Source organism: Pyxicephalus adspersus, chromosome 2 (assembly GCF_032062135.1).
Source record: "Pyxicephalus adspersus chromosome 2, UCB_Pads_2.0, whole genome shotgun sequence".
In the NCBI taxonomy this organism is placed as follows: Eukaryota; Metazoa; Chordata; class Amphibia; order Anura; family Pyxicephalidae; genus Pyxicephalus; species Pyxicephalus adspersus.
This window is the reverse complement of record NC_092859.1, coordinates 35,175,850-35,194,048: the sequence shown is the minus strand read 5'-3', so window position 1 is coordinate 35,194,048 and position 18,199 is coordinate 35,175,850. Positions and strand designations below refer to the sequence as shown.

General features: G+C 36.9%; 1 protein-coding gene across 3 annotated transcripts in view; it reads left to right on the top strand.

Moving 5' to 3' along the window:
* Positions 1–18,199, top strand: part of ABTB3 (ankyrin repeat and BTB domain containing 3) — a 127,824-nt gene that overhangs the window by 101,949 nt on the left and 7,676 nt on the right. For all 3 annotated transcript variants that reach the window (XR_011919367.1, XM_072400390.1, XM_072400389.1), the window contains 11 exons: positions 1,742–1,894; positions 3,675–3,840; positions 4,326–4,415; positions 4,916–5,017; positions 5,842–5,935; positions 6,642–6,777; positions 7,460–7,680; positions 10,488–10,666; positions 13,933–14,038; positions 15,028–15,130; positions 16,017–16,098. Coding sequence is in view for 2 of the 3 variants with exons in the window: in XM_072400390.1 (XP_072256491.1) it covers positions 1,742–1,894; positions 3,675–3,840; positions 4,326–4,415; positions 4,916–5,017; positions 5,842–5,935; positions 6,642–6,777; positions 7,460–7,680; positions 10,488–10,666; positions 13,933–14,038; positions 15,028–15,130; positions 16,017–16,098 (1,432 nt within the window). In the remaining variant the exon portion in view is untranslated. The remainder of the gene's footprint in view (positions 1–1,741; positions 1,895–3,674; positions 3,841–4,325; positions 4,416–4,915; positions 5,018–5,841; positions 5,936–6,641; positions 6,778–7,459; positions 7,681–10,487; positions 10,667–13,932; positions 14,039–15,027; positions 15,131–16,016; positions 16,099–18,199) is intronic.

The window sequence follows — 18,199 nt, the reverse complement described above, 5'->3', positions numbered from 1 at the left end:
AAGTGATCTGAACTTCACATCGTCTAGACCATCTTTGTTCTTGGTCTGGGGAATTAAGTGATGTAGCGCTAAATGCTATAGTTTGATTTAGTAGCAACCGCTGTAATTCAATCTCAGGGGGATTCTTCCTGTGTATTTTAAAGCTTACTTTCTAGGTGAAGGACACATTTCTAGTAAAGACATGAAGCTGAACTCTAGACATAAAAGACACAATACAATTTAATGCAGCCCAGTTTGATTAACACATCCTTACACATACCCAATTAAATACAAGAAGGCCATTATTAACCTGATATCACAAATTACTCCACTGACCAGCAATGTAATATAAGAGGACACTTTTTTACTGAGCACTACTACTGATCACAAATATAAAAACCAATATAAATTACTTACTGACCCATAATATCAGGTAATGTAACAATTTTTTGTCTATTATTTTAATTAACCCATTTCATATTAGTTACTGGAGATAATTTTCTAATATAGAGCAGGAGGGGTCCATATGATCTGCTGTAGGAGACAAATACTCTTCATGTGCCATATTCTTTATTGTTTTCTTTAAAACTTTCTGCAGTTTAATGATCCCGCTAATGTAACTTTAGCATTAGACCTAAAAGTTATTAAAAGGTTCTGGTAGGATAGAAAGGATGGTCTGGATAAATGACTAAACATTAAATGGTAATTATGAGTGAATTGTTATACCATATAAGGTAAAATTTTTAACAATGTCAAAAGTTGTCCTTTAGTTTGACTTGAATTGTATTTTTAAATCTACTAGAAATTTTGGGTCTAAAATCTGAAATCTCAAATCTAAAAAAACAGTGAATGTGTATGAGAAGTAGCCATCTATTGCCTTAGTTTAAAAAAAATGCCGTAGCTTCCAAAACAGTTCCTCCAATCACTGTAAATCAAGTCATCATTGTACTAGAAAAAAAGCCCCTGGCCTACAATTGGGCGAGTGGTCATGCAGTTGAGTCATGCCCATTGTAGTCATAGTTGTCCAGTGTTGGTTGCAAATCTTGCTCTGTTTTGTCTGTGTTGTCACCAACAAACTCACCCACCGCTGGTGTGGCTGCATGCAGCTTTATATCTAGCACTACGGTCCCAAAGAGCATTAGACATTATTGTGTGAGGCATGCAAAGGATGTGACGAAGGCCAACTCTTTTAGCACTCACATTTGCTACAAGAAAAGTTTACGCTTCAGATAAACTTACAGCTGTCTTGCTAGGTGACTTTCCTTGTTGGCCAAACAGCCTCCACCCTTGGTAAACTACTGACTTGACTGAAAACTTGTTTATTTGAAAAAAAAATAGTACCCTACACCATCTGCTTTAGGGTGTCATCCAATAATAATGTTAAAATCAAATATATAAATAGTTCTACCTTTAGGATGTATTGCAGTCATACATCTTACTGTGTTTGACCTAAAAAAAGTCAAGTTCTGCTTTGAATTAAGTTCTGACATCATACCTGTCAATAGCTTTCAAGGGGAATTAGCTAAATCTAAGCTGATCTGTCTTTATATTTAACAGCAAGGAACCCAGAGCAATCTGCAATAACACGCAATGTATTACATTACATTAGCTACGAGACTGTACATATTGTACGATGGTTGTCAGTCTTGTGCTGGAATGTTCCCAAGGTGCACTGCGGTATGGGACAACCGCCAAAGACTATGAGGCTGCCAGCTAAGCTCAATTTATTAATCATATTCTCTTCCTCTGTTTGTTTTCCTAGGCCGTTTCTAATGCTGCCACCCCTGATGGAATGGATACGAGTAGCTGTGGCTCATGCTGGGTACCGGCGAAGTTTCTCTGTGGATAGCGATGATGTACGACAGGCCGCACGTCTTCTGCTTCCGGGTGTGGACTGTGAGCCACGGCAGCTAAAGTATGTACTTCTATTTGCAGAAAATAGTTAATGTTCTACTCCAGGCATATATACAAGTTACACATATAGCTTTGTATTGTGTTATACATTGGTCATTTCTTTTTTAAATGCAAGCAGGGTTACAGACTAATTTGAATTGTTATGAGCCTATTGTAGTACCTGTACAGTAAGGATGGGGTGAGCAGCACAATGAGCCAAATTAGTATGTGCAGTTCATGAACAGACTAATAAGTACATCAATGTGCTGCTCTAAAGGTACTGTGCTATGTTAAACTGTGGTCTGGGTAAAAAGAATATTACAATATATATGTAGTGGCATATGCATTTTGTTAATTTCCAGGCTGGCAAGTGCAAGTTGCAATTATTCAACCATTAATACAATCACTGTTGGAAGAATTGGTATGCACAGAGGTTACAGCTGGTTTTTGATACCTCTTGCCTCTCACATAATTGCCGGCAACCTTCTTTTAACATTGCCATGTTTGAGAGACTGCTGTATTAAAAGAAGGATCTGTTACTATAAGTGGTTGTAGTGGCAAGAAGTAGAGCTGCCATGTTAGGAAATGGCTGAGGTTGTGCTGTGCTTTCTGCCCTTAACATACCTAATACCCATTTCCTTTATTATATTAGCGCTGGTACTTCGTCATTGGCCCAGTGCATTCTTTCCTCTGTTCTTTATAGAGAAAACACAGGTTTGCAATAACAGGCGTACATGAAGTTCAGCTACATATAAAAGACTTGTATTGCTAATACAATATTAGATGCAAGCAGGGTAAGTATGTGGATTTGACTTGGTACCAACCTCTTGCAATCCACTGTATAGCAAAGCTTACAGGAGATGCAGCAGAAGGAGCAAATCAGTTATGCTGCAGAGGTCATATTCTAATAAGGAACGTGCTGATAGGAGGAAAGAGCAGACTGAGAGATGGGCTTATCAGTCTACTGCTTCTCTTTTACTGTTTAGTCAAGGATTGGGGAAGGGCCATTTTTGTAAGTGTTACCTAACTGCAGTACAGAAATTATGGTTACCTGCCCAGCCAAACACGGCTGTGCTATATTTCAAAACTGTGTAAATCTCAGGACAAAATAGTCAGTATGAATCAAAAGGTTAGGTAGATAAGTACCGTTTCCATGTATGTATGTATTTATCTGTTTGGATATTGGATGCCTGGGATTTAGTTTTAGAGGTTTTGGGCCTGATTTATTAAAGCTGTACGCGGCTGTAGAGGACACACTGTCATCAGTGAACCTGGGTGATCCAGCAAACCTGGAATGGATCTGGTCCAGGATTCAAAACATTTGCTAGCAAATAGCAAATAACTTTGAAGAAATCCATTTCAGGTTTGCTGGATCACCCAGCTTCCACGATGAAAGTGTATCTTCTCCAGCCTTGGAGAACTTTAGGATGTTTTTTTATGTCTTAAAAAGTTAAATTGAACAATATTGAGGTTTTTCAAGCCTTTGTATCCCTCTATCCTGAAAATGACATGCCAGTCATGATAAAGGAGTGTTGTGTCCTTGTATGAATGCATTGACTGCTGATTTTAAAAACTGGTTGGACAGAAACTACAAGTTCCTGACATAAGAACTCAGCTCACTGGCATAATGGCAGATTCCCACCTCATCAAAAAAACATAGGAGTACATCATTATATGTAGAGAACAGTCAGTTGGAACTTTTGAGAGTCTTTTCTTGTAAACACAGTAAAACTTTGGCTCTTAAGGCTTGGGGATGGATTTTTATGGTAATCCAAATCACATTGTTTGTCTGCTCTCTGTAGGGCCGATGACTGTTTTTGTGCATCTCGCAAACTGGATGCGGTGGCCACAGAAGCCAAGTTCAAACAAGACCTGGGATTTAGAATGCTGAACTGTGGCAGAACGGACTTAGTCAAGCAAGCTGTAACTCTGCTCGGCCCTGAAGGAATCAATAGCATGAGTGAGCAAGTAAGTGTGCCATCTAATGGAAGCAAGTGATATGACATCACCAATAAAAAAGCTTTTTTTTTGTTATTATCATTTTTAAACCAGTTTTTTTATAGCTCCAACATATTACACAGTGCTGTACAATAAATAGGGGTTGCAAATGACAGATAGATACAGACAGTGACCATAGGAGGAGGAGAGGACCCTGCCCCGAAGAGCTTACAGATGTAGGGAAAAATATATTAAGGTGGGGATGATCAGTTTTCTAAACATTAGTGATCAGATGGCTGTAGGGTCCTGTGCACATGCCACTCATATATTATCAGTATTGAGTCCTAATATCAAGTCTAGCTTCCTTAAAAGTCCCATTTGTGGTTTCTCTTGATTTGCAGAGTCCTATTTACTGCCCATCTGGAATGAGAAATTTAGGTCTATAAATATCTAAATTTATAGTATAGGTAAAGTATTTTTTTCATAATAATAATTCATATTAATGTTGTATGCAGGGAATGACCCCATTGATGTATGCTTGTGTGAGAGGCGATGAAGCGATGGTGCAGATGTTACTGGACGCTGGGGCAGAGCTTAATGTGGAGGTAAGAAAATGTAAAGATCATTCATTAAGTGATCAGATTACTATGACAATGATTATACTGAACTTCAATGTAGGTTTTCAGAACTAAAATGCTCTTTTTTATGTATACTCTAAATGAGAAAATTATATTGGACTAAATATTATTTATATGATACACTGTGTGAACCTGTGACATAAATAAGTGTTGGGTTGCTCAGACATGTTGCATCTCATTCTTTGTGAAAAATGTCCTTCTTACAGTATCATATACACTACATTCTCCCAACTAGCATTGTAAAGTAAATAAATTGTTTAAAAGAAATATAACGTGTGTTATGTTCTGATGTAAAAAGCCTGCAAGTTCATAACTATTCACTAGGATAAGGCCATCTCACTGTTAATTTTAAATTGCATATTGGAAAATCACTGTCATTTTTCTTGCATGTGAGTCCTTTATCTTCTTAAAGTGGATATAAATGTTTTAGTCTAAAGCTAACTTATTATGTTTACTTTTTATTTAAGGTCCCAAGCACAGCACATAAATTCCCGTCCGTCCACCCAGAAACACGTCACTGGACTGCTCTGACGTTTGCTGTCCTTCAGGGTCACATTCCTGTTGTACAGGTAATATAGTTCACAGAATTGTGTCTGTAAAAAAAAAGCATCTGTATTTCTAAAAGGACATTGCAGGCCACACACCGCAACCAAATCCAGTGTCAGCTACTTTATTTATAGTGCTGTTTGGAGATATAAAGTAATCATTTGATTGCTTACTACACAGTTCCTATCAGGCACTTACTTAAAAAGACATATAGTAATTGTAAAGCTAGGTACACACTTGCAATAATTATCGTTAGAAAACGAACGACTAACGATTATGCACAATTATTTTGAATGTTCGTTTTGTGCACAATTCTGTACATGTTGTAACAATACGATCGTTCAAATATAATCCAATAGTGTACAAATGCTAGATACGATCGTTTGAACGATGCAGTAAGTGAAAAGTGTAAAGTGTAAAGGAGAAAATGTACTGCAGAAATATCCACGATCACTGAAACACAGTATTTATTCCCTGCCCCAGTATACTTTTGTCACTGGACTTCTGTGCTTCCCAGTACAATTCAAACAGATTATAGGTAATGGCAGGGGCTAGCAGGGTGCTGAATATAGCCTTCCAAAAACATAAGAGCACTCTGTCTCAGTTCTCCTTTGAAGTGCCCTCTGTCCTGATACAAGCAGTTAGCTGGCTTTTAGGAGGCGGTATGCAAATATCAAAATGCCCTGATGGGTGTTTCACTACAGGGGAGGCTAATGTTCAGATTTAAATGAAACACCTAGTATAGAAATGACTGTGTCCCATGTATAATGTAATAATAATATTATATATAACAATAATACTCATTTATGTTTCATGTCTAACATCTGCTATATATGGTTTCTTATAGTTACTTTTAGATGCAGGTGCCAACGTAGAAGGATCTTTAGAATCAGGAGAAGAAAATTATTCAGAAACTCCTCTACAGTTAGCGGCTGCAGCAGGCAAGTATTTCAGATGTTGTGTTATTTGTGCTTATGATAAATGCCTCCAGGCTAGAAGAATCTGCCCTTATAGGACTTCATCCATTCTTTTCTGTTGAAGATTTGGATTCTTCTGTACATATCCCTTTGATGAGGGATAATTTCTGTTACCTGCACTGTGGGAAGCGGTCACCAGAATCCCTATGATGTTCAAAGATATGTAAATTTAAATCAATGAAACGTGTAGGCACACTGCACACGTACAAGCTTTTGTATCCAAAGCAACACTGCTCCCTTACTTAGCTCACATCTTTTACATAAAACATTTTTTTACTTTGTAATATGTAATATATTAGGAACAAAAATAGCCACTGACCATAAATGAAAAAAATGAGTGTTTGCCCCAGAAGCCTATAGGCACAGGTAAATTTTACCCTGGAGATATGTACTACTGCTATTCCACCTGAAGCACTTTAGTTTCTCCTAATTAAGAAACCTTCAGTTTAATGTCCTTTATACACTAAATTTGTATTTTTAGTAGTAAGCTGGTTCCTATAGGGTAAATGGCTATCGCAAAAGATTTAGTGACGGTTCAGTGACGTTGGTGACATGGCAAAAAGTGAATAAAAGTATTACTTGTAGGCACCAACTAATCAATGCATGCCTTTACAGGTAACATTACTTAAAACTAACTTTCTAACATCTTTCCTATTTCCATTGATTATAGGTAACTTTGAACTTGTGAGTTTGCTGCTGGAACGGGGAGCAGATCCTATGATAGGAACTATGTACAGAAATGGCATTTCTTCAGCGCCTCAAGGAGACATGAACTCGTTTAGCCAGGCTGCTGCACATGGGCACAGGTAAATGCTTTGACACCTTTTACCAATGTTTAATGTTTTAAAAAAAAAGACTTCATATACAGTACCTTCCTTACCGGTTCAAGTTCAATGGCTCAACTTCCTATTTCCCTATCACTCAATGTGGTTCTTCTTGCTGCCTTGTACACCAATACAGGACATATAAGCAGGTTGGAAGAATCACGGGAAGTGACAGGGAAGTGGAATATGAACCATCCAATTGACCCAACCTAAGAATATTTGTACTGGATAGAAATAAAGCTTTAGAGGTTATTGGCTACTAGAAAGGTAGGTATATGTAGCCTTCTTTTAGTGGGATTGTCTCTATACACTTGCCACTGTGGTTGAATGTGCATTTGTGAACAGGACATATTGGCCCTTCCACAGTCATTTTGACACATTCACAATAGGAACAGTTGTTCACAAAAGGCACTTAACTAACCAAAATGTCTTTGGATGGAAGGAACCCAGAGCTTCTGGTAGATCTTCACACAAATATACAGAATATACTGTGTTGTGGTCAGAATATCTGGATACAAATAGTGCTAGGTCAGGTTTATCCCTTCAATTTTTTCTGCATGTATAAACCTGCTAGTTCTAATCTCTATTGGGAAAAATGGGAGTTAACGTTGTGCAAGGGAGGACCTGTCATCTTGTTTTCAGCATATCCTTGATTTATTCCCAGGAATGTATTTCGTAAGCTGCTTTCCCAGCCTGAAAAGGAGAAGAGTGATATCTTATCTCTGGAGGAGATTCTAGCGGAAGGTTCGGATTTGGCTGAGACAGCAAACACTCCATTGTGTCCAAGCAGGAACAGCAAAGCCAAACTTAAGGCCCTAAAGGAGGCCATGTACCATAGTGCAGAACATGGATATGTGGATGTGACTATTGACATTAGGAGTTTAGGTTGGTATATTGTCGAAATTGCTGCTTTACCATTTGTGCGTGTCAGAAATTTTACCTAAATTTTAAGTTTGTCTTTTTTCTGCTTGTGTACTAGCTGTGCATTCCTTTATTTTTTGCTATGTTTGTTATTGTTTTATTTATCTGTTTGTTAATTTTGTCCTCTTTTTTTCACTCTGCTGCTTTGCTATCTTTCCTTCCCTACTTACTTCTCCAGATTTGCTGGTTTCCATACAAGATGTGTGTAGATCTGCATATTCTTGTATATTTAACATATTTATACATATATAACATCAGAGACAGCTAGGGAACTAGGAGTTTAGTAATTGAAGCCCTTGATTTTCTCTTTCCTCTATGTCTAGGCTCTTTGCCAGCAAAGGGCCTGCCACAGAGCAGTGTCATTGACATTAATCAATGTAAGTGGAGTTTTTGCCCATTAGGTTCCACCCTCAACCACAAATTTGTAACCCAAACCCACCCACTTTTAATAAACAGTACCCTTTTCTGGGAAATGTGGATTGTCAAATTTAAATCATGATGTTAGGTAGGTAAATTATTTTAAGAGGCTTTGGTATGAAGTGGTCAAAATGCATCTGTTAATAAAAAAGCCTAGGCTAAAGCTGGTTAGCATGTATATTTTTTCTCAAGCTACATTGCAGCAGTTATGATTATGATTCTTTTTTGGTAATATACTGTATTTTCAACATATTACACTATTACAGCTATTTCACTAAACTGAACCCAGCTGCTAAAAAGCATTCAGTTAACTGTCACACATACTGGAAAATTTAATCAGGGATTTAAAAGTACATTTTGCTTGTTGACACTCTTTCAGAAACTTTATTGTGTGTATTATGTAACTCCCAAATGAAGATTAGAAGGTAAAACAATAATTCAGATACCATAGACAAAGCAGACTTCATTCTTGAATGCAGTTGATCAGAAAGCATTGTGCTTTAAAATACTTATTCTATGTATTTCTTTTATTTCCTGTGTTCTTAAAAGTATCACAAAGTTATTACGTTTCAATAACATGCCGCTGTGCATGCCAACTGTACCCCTTCTGGCAATAAATGAGGCATTCACTTCATTTGCTGCTGGGGGACCGTGCGTACCAGTGGTGTACACAGGGAATCATGCCAGCAGCTTTTTGGTTTGATTCGCTTTTTAGGGTCCATTTATTGCGCTTACTTTTGCATATTTTTTTACTTGATCAAAATCTGATAATAGACACACTCTACTTGACTGGTTTGTATTTTAAAATGTAAATACCACTGAAAGTGTTTTGTTTTATCTGTTCTGTGAATGCAAAAATACCTGTTTTTTTTTCTGGTCTGCAGCACTGTCAAAAATAGTGCAAATGTGTGTTTATGTTTTTTTTTTTTTTTTGTGCTGACAGTCCATCCAACATGAATGAGCTTCTTTAAGATGACTTAACATGCAAAAGCACATTAACACAGTGCAAAATGGTCCCTAAATCCCTAGATTTAGAAAATAATTAGGAGTGCTTGCTTTTCTTTCCGTCATTATCAATACAGCATGTTGTGTGCTCTAAAAAAGACAAGTGCTTTTTTTAATGTTCCTAGAAAATGCCTAAAAATACCTTTAAATATTTCTATATGAAGAGAATGACGATGTGACCGTCTGTGCCTTAGTGGTGGGTAATGAAGCATTACATTATAATTTAATTCCACTAACAGAATTACATTTATATTTGAAGACTTTGTAATTGAAGACTTTAAAACTGAAATAAAAATGGACCGTGTCACAGGTGTTTAAAGCGGTTTCCCGCTGTGTTTAAATGGAACTTCCTGTGAGATGATCTGACACTAAATTCTAATGATAAGGCTAGTGTGAGAGAACAGTGGAGGTGGTGATTAATAGACTCCTGTTGTGGTTTTCAATAATATGAAGTCGCCACCTCCGACCCCTTTTCAGCTATACCATTATCCATTTTTCTTGGAGGGCTTTGAAGAATTTGGTACTGATATGGGTCATTAAGACACAATCTGCACTCCAGTTTACCCTAAAGGTGTTCAGCAGGGTTGAGGCGATGGCCCTGTGCAACCCCAGCCAGGTTCCTTCACACCAAACCCATCAAACCATATCTTTATGCAACTGGATTTGTGCACAGTACAACCATGTTGGAAAGCCTTCTTTAAAATGCTGCCACAAGCTTGGAAGAGCCATGTTGTCTTAATTGTCTTTGTATACTGTAGTATTACCAGTACCCTTCATTGGAAACACTTGGACTTTAAATTTTAAAGAGGTTGTCCACATAGCACTACATTCATCAGCGAAATGAAAATGTCTTTTTTTACAATTGGGGCCTGCATTATTAGCCACATCCCCGGTATGGAAGAGTTTGTTTTATATAACATGCCTTCTGTAGGGTGATTTGGGTGTAAAGCAGAAAACCCTTTGGCAACTGTTTGAGGAAGGCTATTTTGATTCCTGCACATTTATGCTTCTGTGTAGAAAAGTAACTCTATAAAGACATAATTTGACCAATTTGGAAGGAGGAACTTCAGGAACCTGCACAGAGCACTGACTTTAACCCTATTGAACACCTTATGGATGCCAGGTCTTCTCATCCAACATGAACACAAACTCTCACAGACAAATTGAGGCTTGGTAAAGCAGCAAAGTACGATAAACTCCATATAAATGGCCAATGTTATAGAATGGGATTACTAACAATTAGAATATACAGGTGTTTTGGTTGGGTATCCACAAACCTTTTGGTCATATTGTTTACTTAGTTTTACTAAGTGTCATAACCAGGTAAATATGCATTTTGCGCTTTTCAGGCGTTCCCTGGACTCTGCACACATGGCTGGAATCTTTGCGCATTTCTTTCCATCAGCACAGACGTCCACTAATTCAGTGTTTGCTTAAAGAGTTCAAATCCATTCAGGAGGAGGAGTACACAGAAGAACTAGTGACACAAGGGCTGCCTCTTATGTTCGAGATATTAAAAGCTAGCAAGGTAGGTGAAACTGCTGTCACTGTTCACTGTTCCTTATATAGTCATACTATTGTTTTACCTTTTCCTAACTTTCTGTTGCCAACCTCACCTCCCCCTTATACTTTCTCTCCTACCTTTTAGTTTTCCCTTCCCATGTGCCCTATACTTCTGTTAAGTTATTATAAGTTAATATTGGTTTACAGATTTGAAAAAGGTAACAGTTTGAGCCTTTAAAAGATTAACCTACAGCTCATTAGGGATGCATTGATATGCAAATTTACTAACATTTATACCTCCAGCATTAGGGACCTTCATTAGCATGAGAAGCCCGTGAACCAGTAAACAACACCAGCTGCGCCGGTCCACAGTAATACCCAATATTCTGTACACTATGGAGCGGCTGCAGTTTTTGATTTTGTACTCAACTCCACAAAAATTGGTTAAAAGAAAAAGAAATTACATTTCTTATCATTGGAGCCACAGGGTCACTAACTGAACAATTTCTCCCTTAACTATACCTAATACTTACAAGCTGGATGTATGAATGTATGTGTTATAATTAGGTTTTGGTTAGGTGGGAATTTGAAACACATAATCATGCCCTGAGCCCTTTTTACTTCTCCCAGCAGCCTAAAAAATGATAAAATGATGTTACCTATAGATGACATAAATCCTGTTTCCAGCAACATGGCCTGGCTCTGGGATTTTATTAATATTGGTTGTATAACATTTGGACTCTGGAGCAGTTTCTTTAAAACAAAGCTAGATGTACTAAGAACCAAGAGGCCGGCTGTGTTAATAGAAAAAGGATTTTTTTGTATTAAAACACAACTCATTTAAAAAAATAAGAATATTACGGTCCTTTTACTTTTGAAGAGCCGTCAATTCTTCCTCAATCTGATTCCATTCAGTTCTGCGCTCACCTGGCTTTTTGGTGCAGACAGGATAGCGGGCGTCATCATCGTCTGCTGTTTTCTTCTGGGTTCTTCCTACATTACCTGATCTCATATGGTGCAGGTATGAGACTGGAGGACCTTTCTTCCTGAAAATTAAAGAAAAAACAAAAAAAAACATGCCAATCTCATTTCCCATGTGTGAGTTTGGCACTTTTTTTTTTTTACATTCTGAAGCCCATGTGACAAATATATTCCAGCAGGCTTCAAGTTGCCTATTCAGAAAGGGGAGGAGTCCTTCCCCCAAAATTGAAAATCATTTGAAAAAGAACTTATACTGCCCCTGCTGGTCCAAAATTAAAGTTTAGGCTACATATAGAACATAAACGACTAATAAAATAAATGTGTAAATTGTAATTTTTAGCTGTAATCATATTAAATTATGTGACATATTACCATTCCTTTAAAGCAGACCCCATTCACATATTTTTTTAAAAACTATACAAGGCTTTCATTTCCCTTTATGTAATTTATTTTCTTGGGCATGATGTTCTTGTGAAGTCGTTGTGCCCTCCTTCCTGCAATCATCTCATTACTGGCCTTCGGGGAAGGTACTTGCCTTTTCATCCCAGGTTTCCTAAAGTTCACATCACAGCTGTGGTTTTAAAGGCAATTTCCAACTTTATCTTTGGCAGTTATCCCAGTGCTGAGCCTGGTGGGGCTTTTTATTCTTTCCCTCATTTCATCCGGGTCTACTGAGAGGGAAAAAAGCTTAATCTGCTCAGAAGAAAACAAGCGATGTAGTGCAGCTTCCTAGCTCTGGTTCCTTACACTTCCAATGCCTCGCCGAGATCCAGATTGTTTTTAATTACAAGTGCTGCCACAGTAGCAGAGAGAGGTGCTCTGGAGCGAAATTTAATCAGTTTTACTACTGCTAACAATGAGACCTACACAAGAGAGTCTTCTGCCGCTGAATAGGAGTTTATATTTAGGCGCCTCGCAATGCTTCAGCTATTTCCTTACTTTAGTGAGTCTGAAAACATGTCAAAAAAGTTTACTTATGTTTCAGTGAGAGTGACTTTTATTATTTCTTATTAAAATTCTGTCCTAAATGAATATAGAAGCTGCTATTGTGCACACTAGAATTTCAATATAGCAGCCAGTCAAACAATATTTTCAGTGTTTAGCATTTTAAGAAGGCTATTAGTGCTAGCCTTGTATAAAACCTAATATGAAACGTTTCTTTTCAGTTATTAGATCCAAAAGGTCAGCACATTGGATTTCCATTTTAAACCTCTTTAGCTACTTGAGATTTAAAACACACAAACTTAAATGGTCCTGATTTATTTAAGCTCTCAAGAACTGGGGAAGATAGACTATCATGAATGAACCTGAGTGATCCACTAAACCATGGATGGATTTGGTCCTAGACTGAAAATCTATTTCAGGTTTGTTGGATCATGCAGGTTCTCCCAAGAGCTTTAATAAATCAGGCCCATTGTGTTCCTATTCATGGTATCAATTACTTGTGAGGGTGAACTTTTGTCATTATGTGCAAGTATGCACATTTTTCTATCTCGATAATTATTAGTGTGCTGTCCCTCAACTGGGAAAGGTTAGGACGGTGATCACTGCTCTGTCTGATACCTCCTGTTTGTCTTTTTTTTTTTACAAAAGAACCTTTTCGTGAACAACTCATCTTTCAAATTGTAATGTTTAGTTGGCACATTTTCATAATATTAACAATCTAAAAAAGTAAATAAAAGACAATACAATTTTATTACCATACATAAAAAGGACGGTCCAATTTTAGGATCAATTGGTAATACTAGACAGTATATAAATATTGCACAATGTTTCCAACTTCAAGCATTCCAAGCAGAATGATCTATTCATACAAAACAGCATGTAACTAAACATGTAACTATGTCTTTCACAGATAAATATATTATAACATCTTTATGTGGAGGCTTGGATGAATCTCACGTTTCGTATAAATATTACTGCTTCCTCAGGAGTAGTTGGTAGATCTAAATATATAAAAAAACACCAATGATATTCAAAAAGCAAAATAAATAGAATATTTAATACACATACATAACAAACATCCTTTTTTCTTTCTAAATTTTAACTTTTTAATTAAAGTAGAAAGGTATGACATAAAACCCACGCAGAGACGCATACACTTTAAATTGGGGAATGCAAGCAGCATATATCTTTTTGTCTTTTACTAGATTGCTGTTGGGTGACCAGTAGTGGAAAATAAGCAGTTTGTGTACCATCTGTTCAAACTTTCAGCTCTATATAGCAGACAGCTGCATCAGGCTCTCAGTATTACTCTGTGTCTGGAAACTATAGATTATAAAAAGTTAACTTATTTTCTTATGATTGCAGAACGAAGTGATCAGTCAGCAGTTGGCTGTCATATTCAGTCAGTGCTATGGACCATACCCTATCCCAAAGCTGACAGAGATAAAACGAAAGCAGACATCCAGGCTGGGTAAGTGGCTGAATATATCACAAATAAAATGACTCTGTCACTTTAACAAAAAAAAGCTGCTGACAGGGTGTAAAGCACAGGCACCTAGAAGTACACCACACCCTAATTTGGGCCATTAAAATCAACATTTTCTAATAGTGTCAAATCATGTCTGCTCCCTTCCGCTCACAATATATCCTCATTAGCCTGTCACTATTGTGGGCTGCATCAGTGGTAATGAATTGTATATTAGGCTGAAGGGGACAGGAAAGCTTCAAATCTACCAGGATTGTTTCAGAATATAGATTTTAGGTACATACAGGCTGAATATATATATATATATATATATATATATATATATATATTTATCCCTGCCCATAGTAATTTACAGATTATCACATGAATCTTTAGTTGTTACTAACTTCATGTAATTAGTTGATTTGCAAGCCTGAAAGGTGAAACAACACCCATCAGGGCTGAATTACTAAAGGAATTTAGGTTGTTCACCTCAAACTAATTCATAGAGGTAATAAATACAAGGATTGTGTATACTTATGGAGTTTTTGTGATCATAGGTATATACATTCTTAGTTGTCCAAATAAGTAGGCAAGGCAGGATCGTAACTCTAAACTTTCGGTGTAAATGTAGCTATGACACAAAATGAAACCACCAATAAATGTTATTTATGCTACTTATACTTCCTGTATAAAGTGAATTGTTTAATTTGTCCCTAATGTAGTTTCCCAGTTATTTTCCTAAAACTATTCTTCATTAGTAGCATGTGACATTTGTAGCAAGGTAGATGTAGCTATCATATATGTGTTTTTACTTTGAGTTCTGCTCAAGTGGATTATCTGTATAGCTTTAGACACATCAGTCCTGAAGTTCATCAAATTCCTGTGTTGTTCCATGTTTTACCAAATAAACATTCTATTTTCTATTGGAAGATAAGATATTGACTTCCTTATTTTTTGTCTCATAACTGACTTAACTTTTGACATCTTTACAGATCCTCATTTCCTGAACAACAAAGAGATGTCAGACGTCACATTTATTGTTGAAGGAAGGCCCTTTTATGCACACAAAGTCTTGTTGTTTACAGCATCTCCAAGGTGAGATTATTAAAAGGGAAACTGTAGTGATTTTAAAGCTGAACTCTAGTCAGATATAAAAGGTGCAAATCAATGCAGCTATGTAAACATAAACGCATTAATAAATGTATATTTTTAAAAGGATGTCAATTCCTTAGTTAGACCTGGGAATAGCCTAATGCAGTTTTCTGGAAAGAAGAAGCTGCACTGCTTCTTCTTTCATTTTCAAGTCACAGAATATAGTGAGTGCTAGAGGATCTGTGCTTAGAAGTGTGATACTGAACATCAGACTGAGGACATCTAGCTGCTAAAAAAGTACTGCAGGAGAAATCTCTAGAATAAAGCTGAATATGGCAGCAAAATCTGGCTGTAATATTTTATCTTTTAACGTGTGATTTATTTCAATCTTATGATTGTTGCCTAGAGTTCTGAAAAAAACATTTCTCTTTATTATCCATACAAATTATTTAGATTTTGTTTACTGAACTTCTGCCTTTTCAGCTCTGACGGTGAGAGAGTATAAGTAAGCAACAGTACATGCAACTATCCCTGGGAGTTAATGCTGCACTATAGTAGCACCTTAGGAGTGGGAATTCTGGCCTAATTTTATTTTTTATCTGATCAGATGATCAAGTTTCCTTGGCACTGATAAAAGGTGTTTCTGGCCCTAGGAAATGTTTCTTATCAAGGTCATGAACACAGGTCATGGTTAAGCATTGCAGGATGTACATACCCAGACTTCATTGAACATGTTTAAAACTCTATAAGTACTGTAGACACTTGGTAGCACTTAAATAACACTTGAGCAATCTGTAGATGTACTGTATATTTTGTCTACTACCTATACTCAGTTTTCCTGCAGTTTTTCCATCTTTTGGAATAATACATGTATTAATATTTTGTTCAGGTTTAAAGCACTTCTTACAAACAAGTCCACTGCAGAAAACAACTGTATAGAGATCAACTATGTAAAGTATCACATCTTCCAGGTAAGCTTAAAAAATGGGAACTCAGCATAACATGAAATATTTATTGGTCCAATAAAGACTAACCCCCTGGATAGTTTTTGCCAGATCCCTTTGTATTAAAGAATAGAGAGGTAGGAGGGTATCCTCTGACTGAGCAGGGTTCAGAAGTTTAGCAAGGGAATGGCTGACATAGATACATTTGGTTTGGGTTAGTTTAATTTGATTCCCCTGTCGTGTTTCACCCCATTGGAGCTTAAAAAGACTGATGGGGGAAAACGCGTCAGGGACAATCATGCTCATGGACAGAGACAATCATGCCTCACCAATATTAATTTGTTGTAACACTTATTTGAATATGTTTATGTTGGTATAAACTTGTTCTTGTTGAACTATATATTAATATTAGAAGCCATCTCTGAGATATGGGTTAAATTTGTCCTTATGTATAGAGAATACAGATAATAGAGAGAATTAAATCTACAATACTCAGATCAAGTGTATTTATGCCAAACCAATACCTCGCTAAATTTCTGAACCCATCTCGATTAAGGTATACTCTCCCACCTCTCGTTTGTTTTTTATATAAGCAGGCTATACTGACATGTACATAAATGTTCTGGGAAAAATATGCCTGATGAGATCTTTAAATTGACTTCACCTGGCAAAACTGACACTCTGAGTAATTAATAGTATACAGGTCTCACTGAAGTCTCACAATAGGTTGGAACAGTAAATTATGACATCCACAACATCCCAACAAGGTCTGCTCCTAGCAGAGCTGCAAATCATATACCTGCTCAGAGTACAGCACCATCCTGTGGCTTAAAGGCAGAAGTACCTCGCGCCCTTAGAGAAATGAAAATTGTTTATGTGTTTGTATGGCTGAAACCTGCCAGCAATGGGTGTAGGTGCAATGAAGGTGCAATGATGTAGAAATAAAGAAAAATTGGATTCTTTATTGTATTACCTGTTAAAGCCCACAGATTTTATACTGATATGATCATTCATTTTCCATTTTTTTATGTTATAGATTAACAGCATGGAGTCTTTTTCATTGATAGGGCACAAACAGGAGTTGCTAGGGGTTCATTGAGCAATGAGACATTTATACCTCTCGGGTTGGCTTAGCTTACACCAATGATCTTTTTTTCTATCTGTAGGGGTGACTTTTTTCTCACTGACCAGCAGAGTAATAGACATTCTTCTCACTGACCACCAAGCTAATATACTGAGCTGTGGATATAGTAATTATAGTAGGGGATCCCAAAGACCTGAAAGTTCTTTCAAGGGTTGTCCATGTTAAAAAGATCAAGAAAGGCCACTATAGAATAATTATTTCATCAGCTTTTAGAATTGGTTATCCTCCCCCCTTGTCTGTTGTACTCAGATAATGGATAATATTATGGATATGAGATAATACCCTGATAATGGCAGGAGAATAATAAGGGTGTTCTATAGTGCTGGTCCTGCCTTATGGCTCCTGCTAAAGAATAGTTTGCACAGCAATTTCAGCATGTCACACTGACATCAGACTCCTGCCAGACAAGAGTTGTATGAAGCTAATATGAAAACAATAGCTACATACCACTAATCTATGTCCAGCGGCTTTTTAATGTAATGGTCCTGACATTTTTAATGTTGGATTTACTTTAATATAATTTGGCTTAGCAGGTTAGAATGGTTTATGAATTATGCACGTCATATTAATAGGAGCACATCGTCAATGCAGTCAGCATAAATTATGCATCATGCACTGCTCTGATTATAGCCATTGATGGAGGAATAATAAAACCATCCCATTTTATCAGCTCTTTGACAGTCAATCCAAAGCTGTTGAAAGACTGTGGTTATGTCAGTCTTGTAGCAGCTACTTTAAAGTGGAACTCCAAGCAGATTTAAAACACCATTTAGGTTAGATCATTAAAAAATTATTAAAGTATTTTAAGACACTGATATTTGTAACTAAATGTATAAATTTATATACCGTATTTTTCGGACTATAAGACGCACTTTTTCTTCCCCAAAACTGGGGGGGGAAAGTGGGTGCGTCTTATACACCGAATACATGTTAAATATACCGGTAATTAAAAAAAATCATACTCACCCGATACCGCGATCCCGC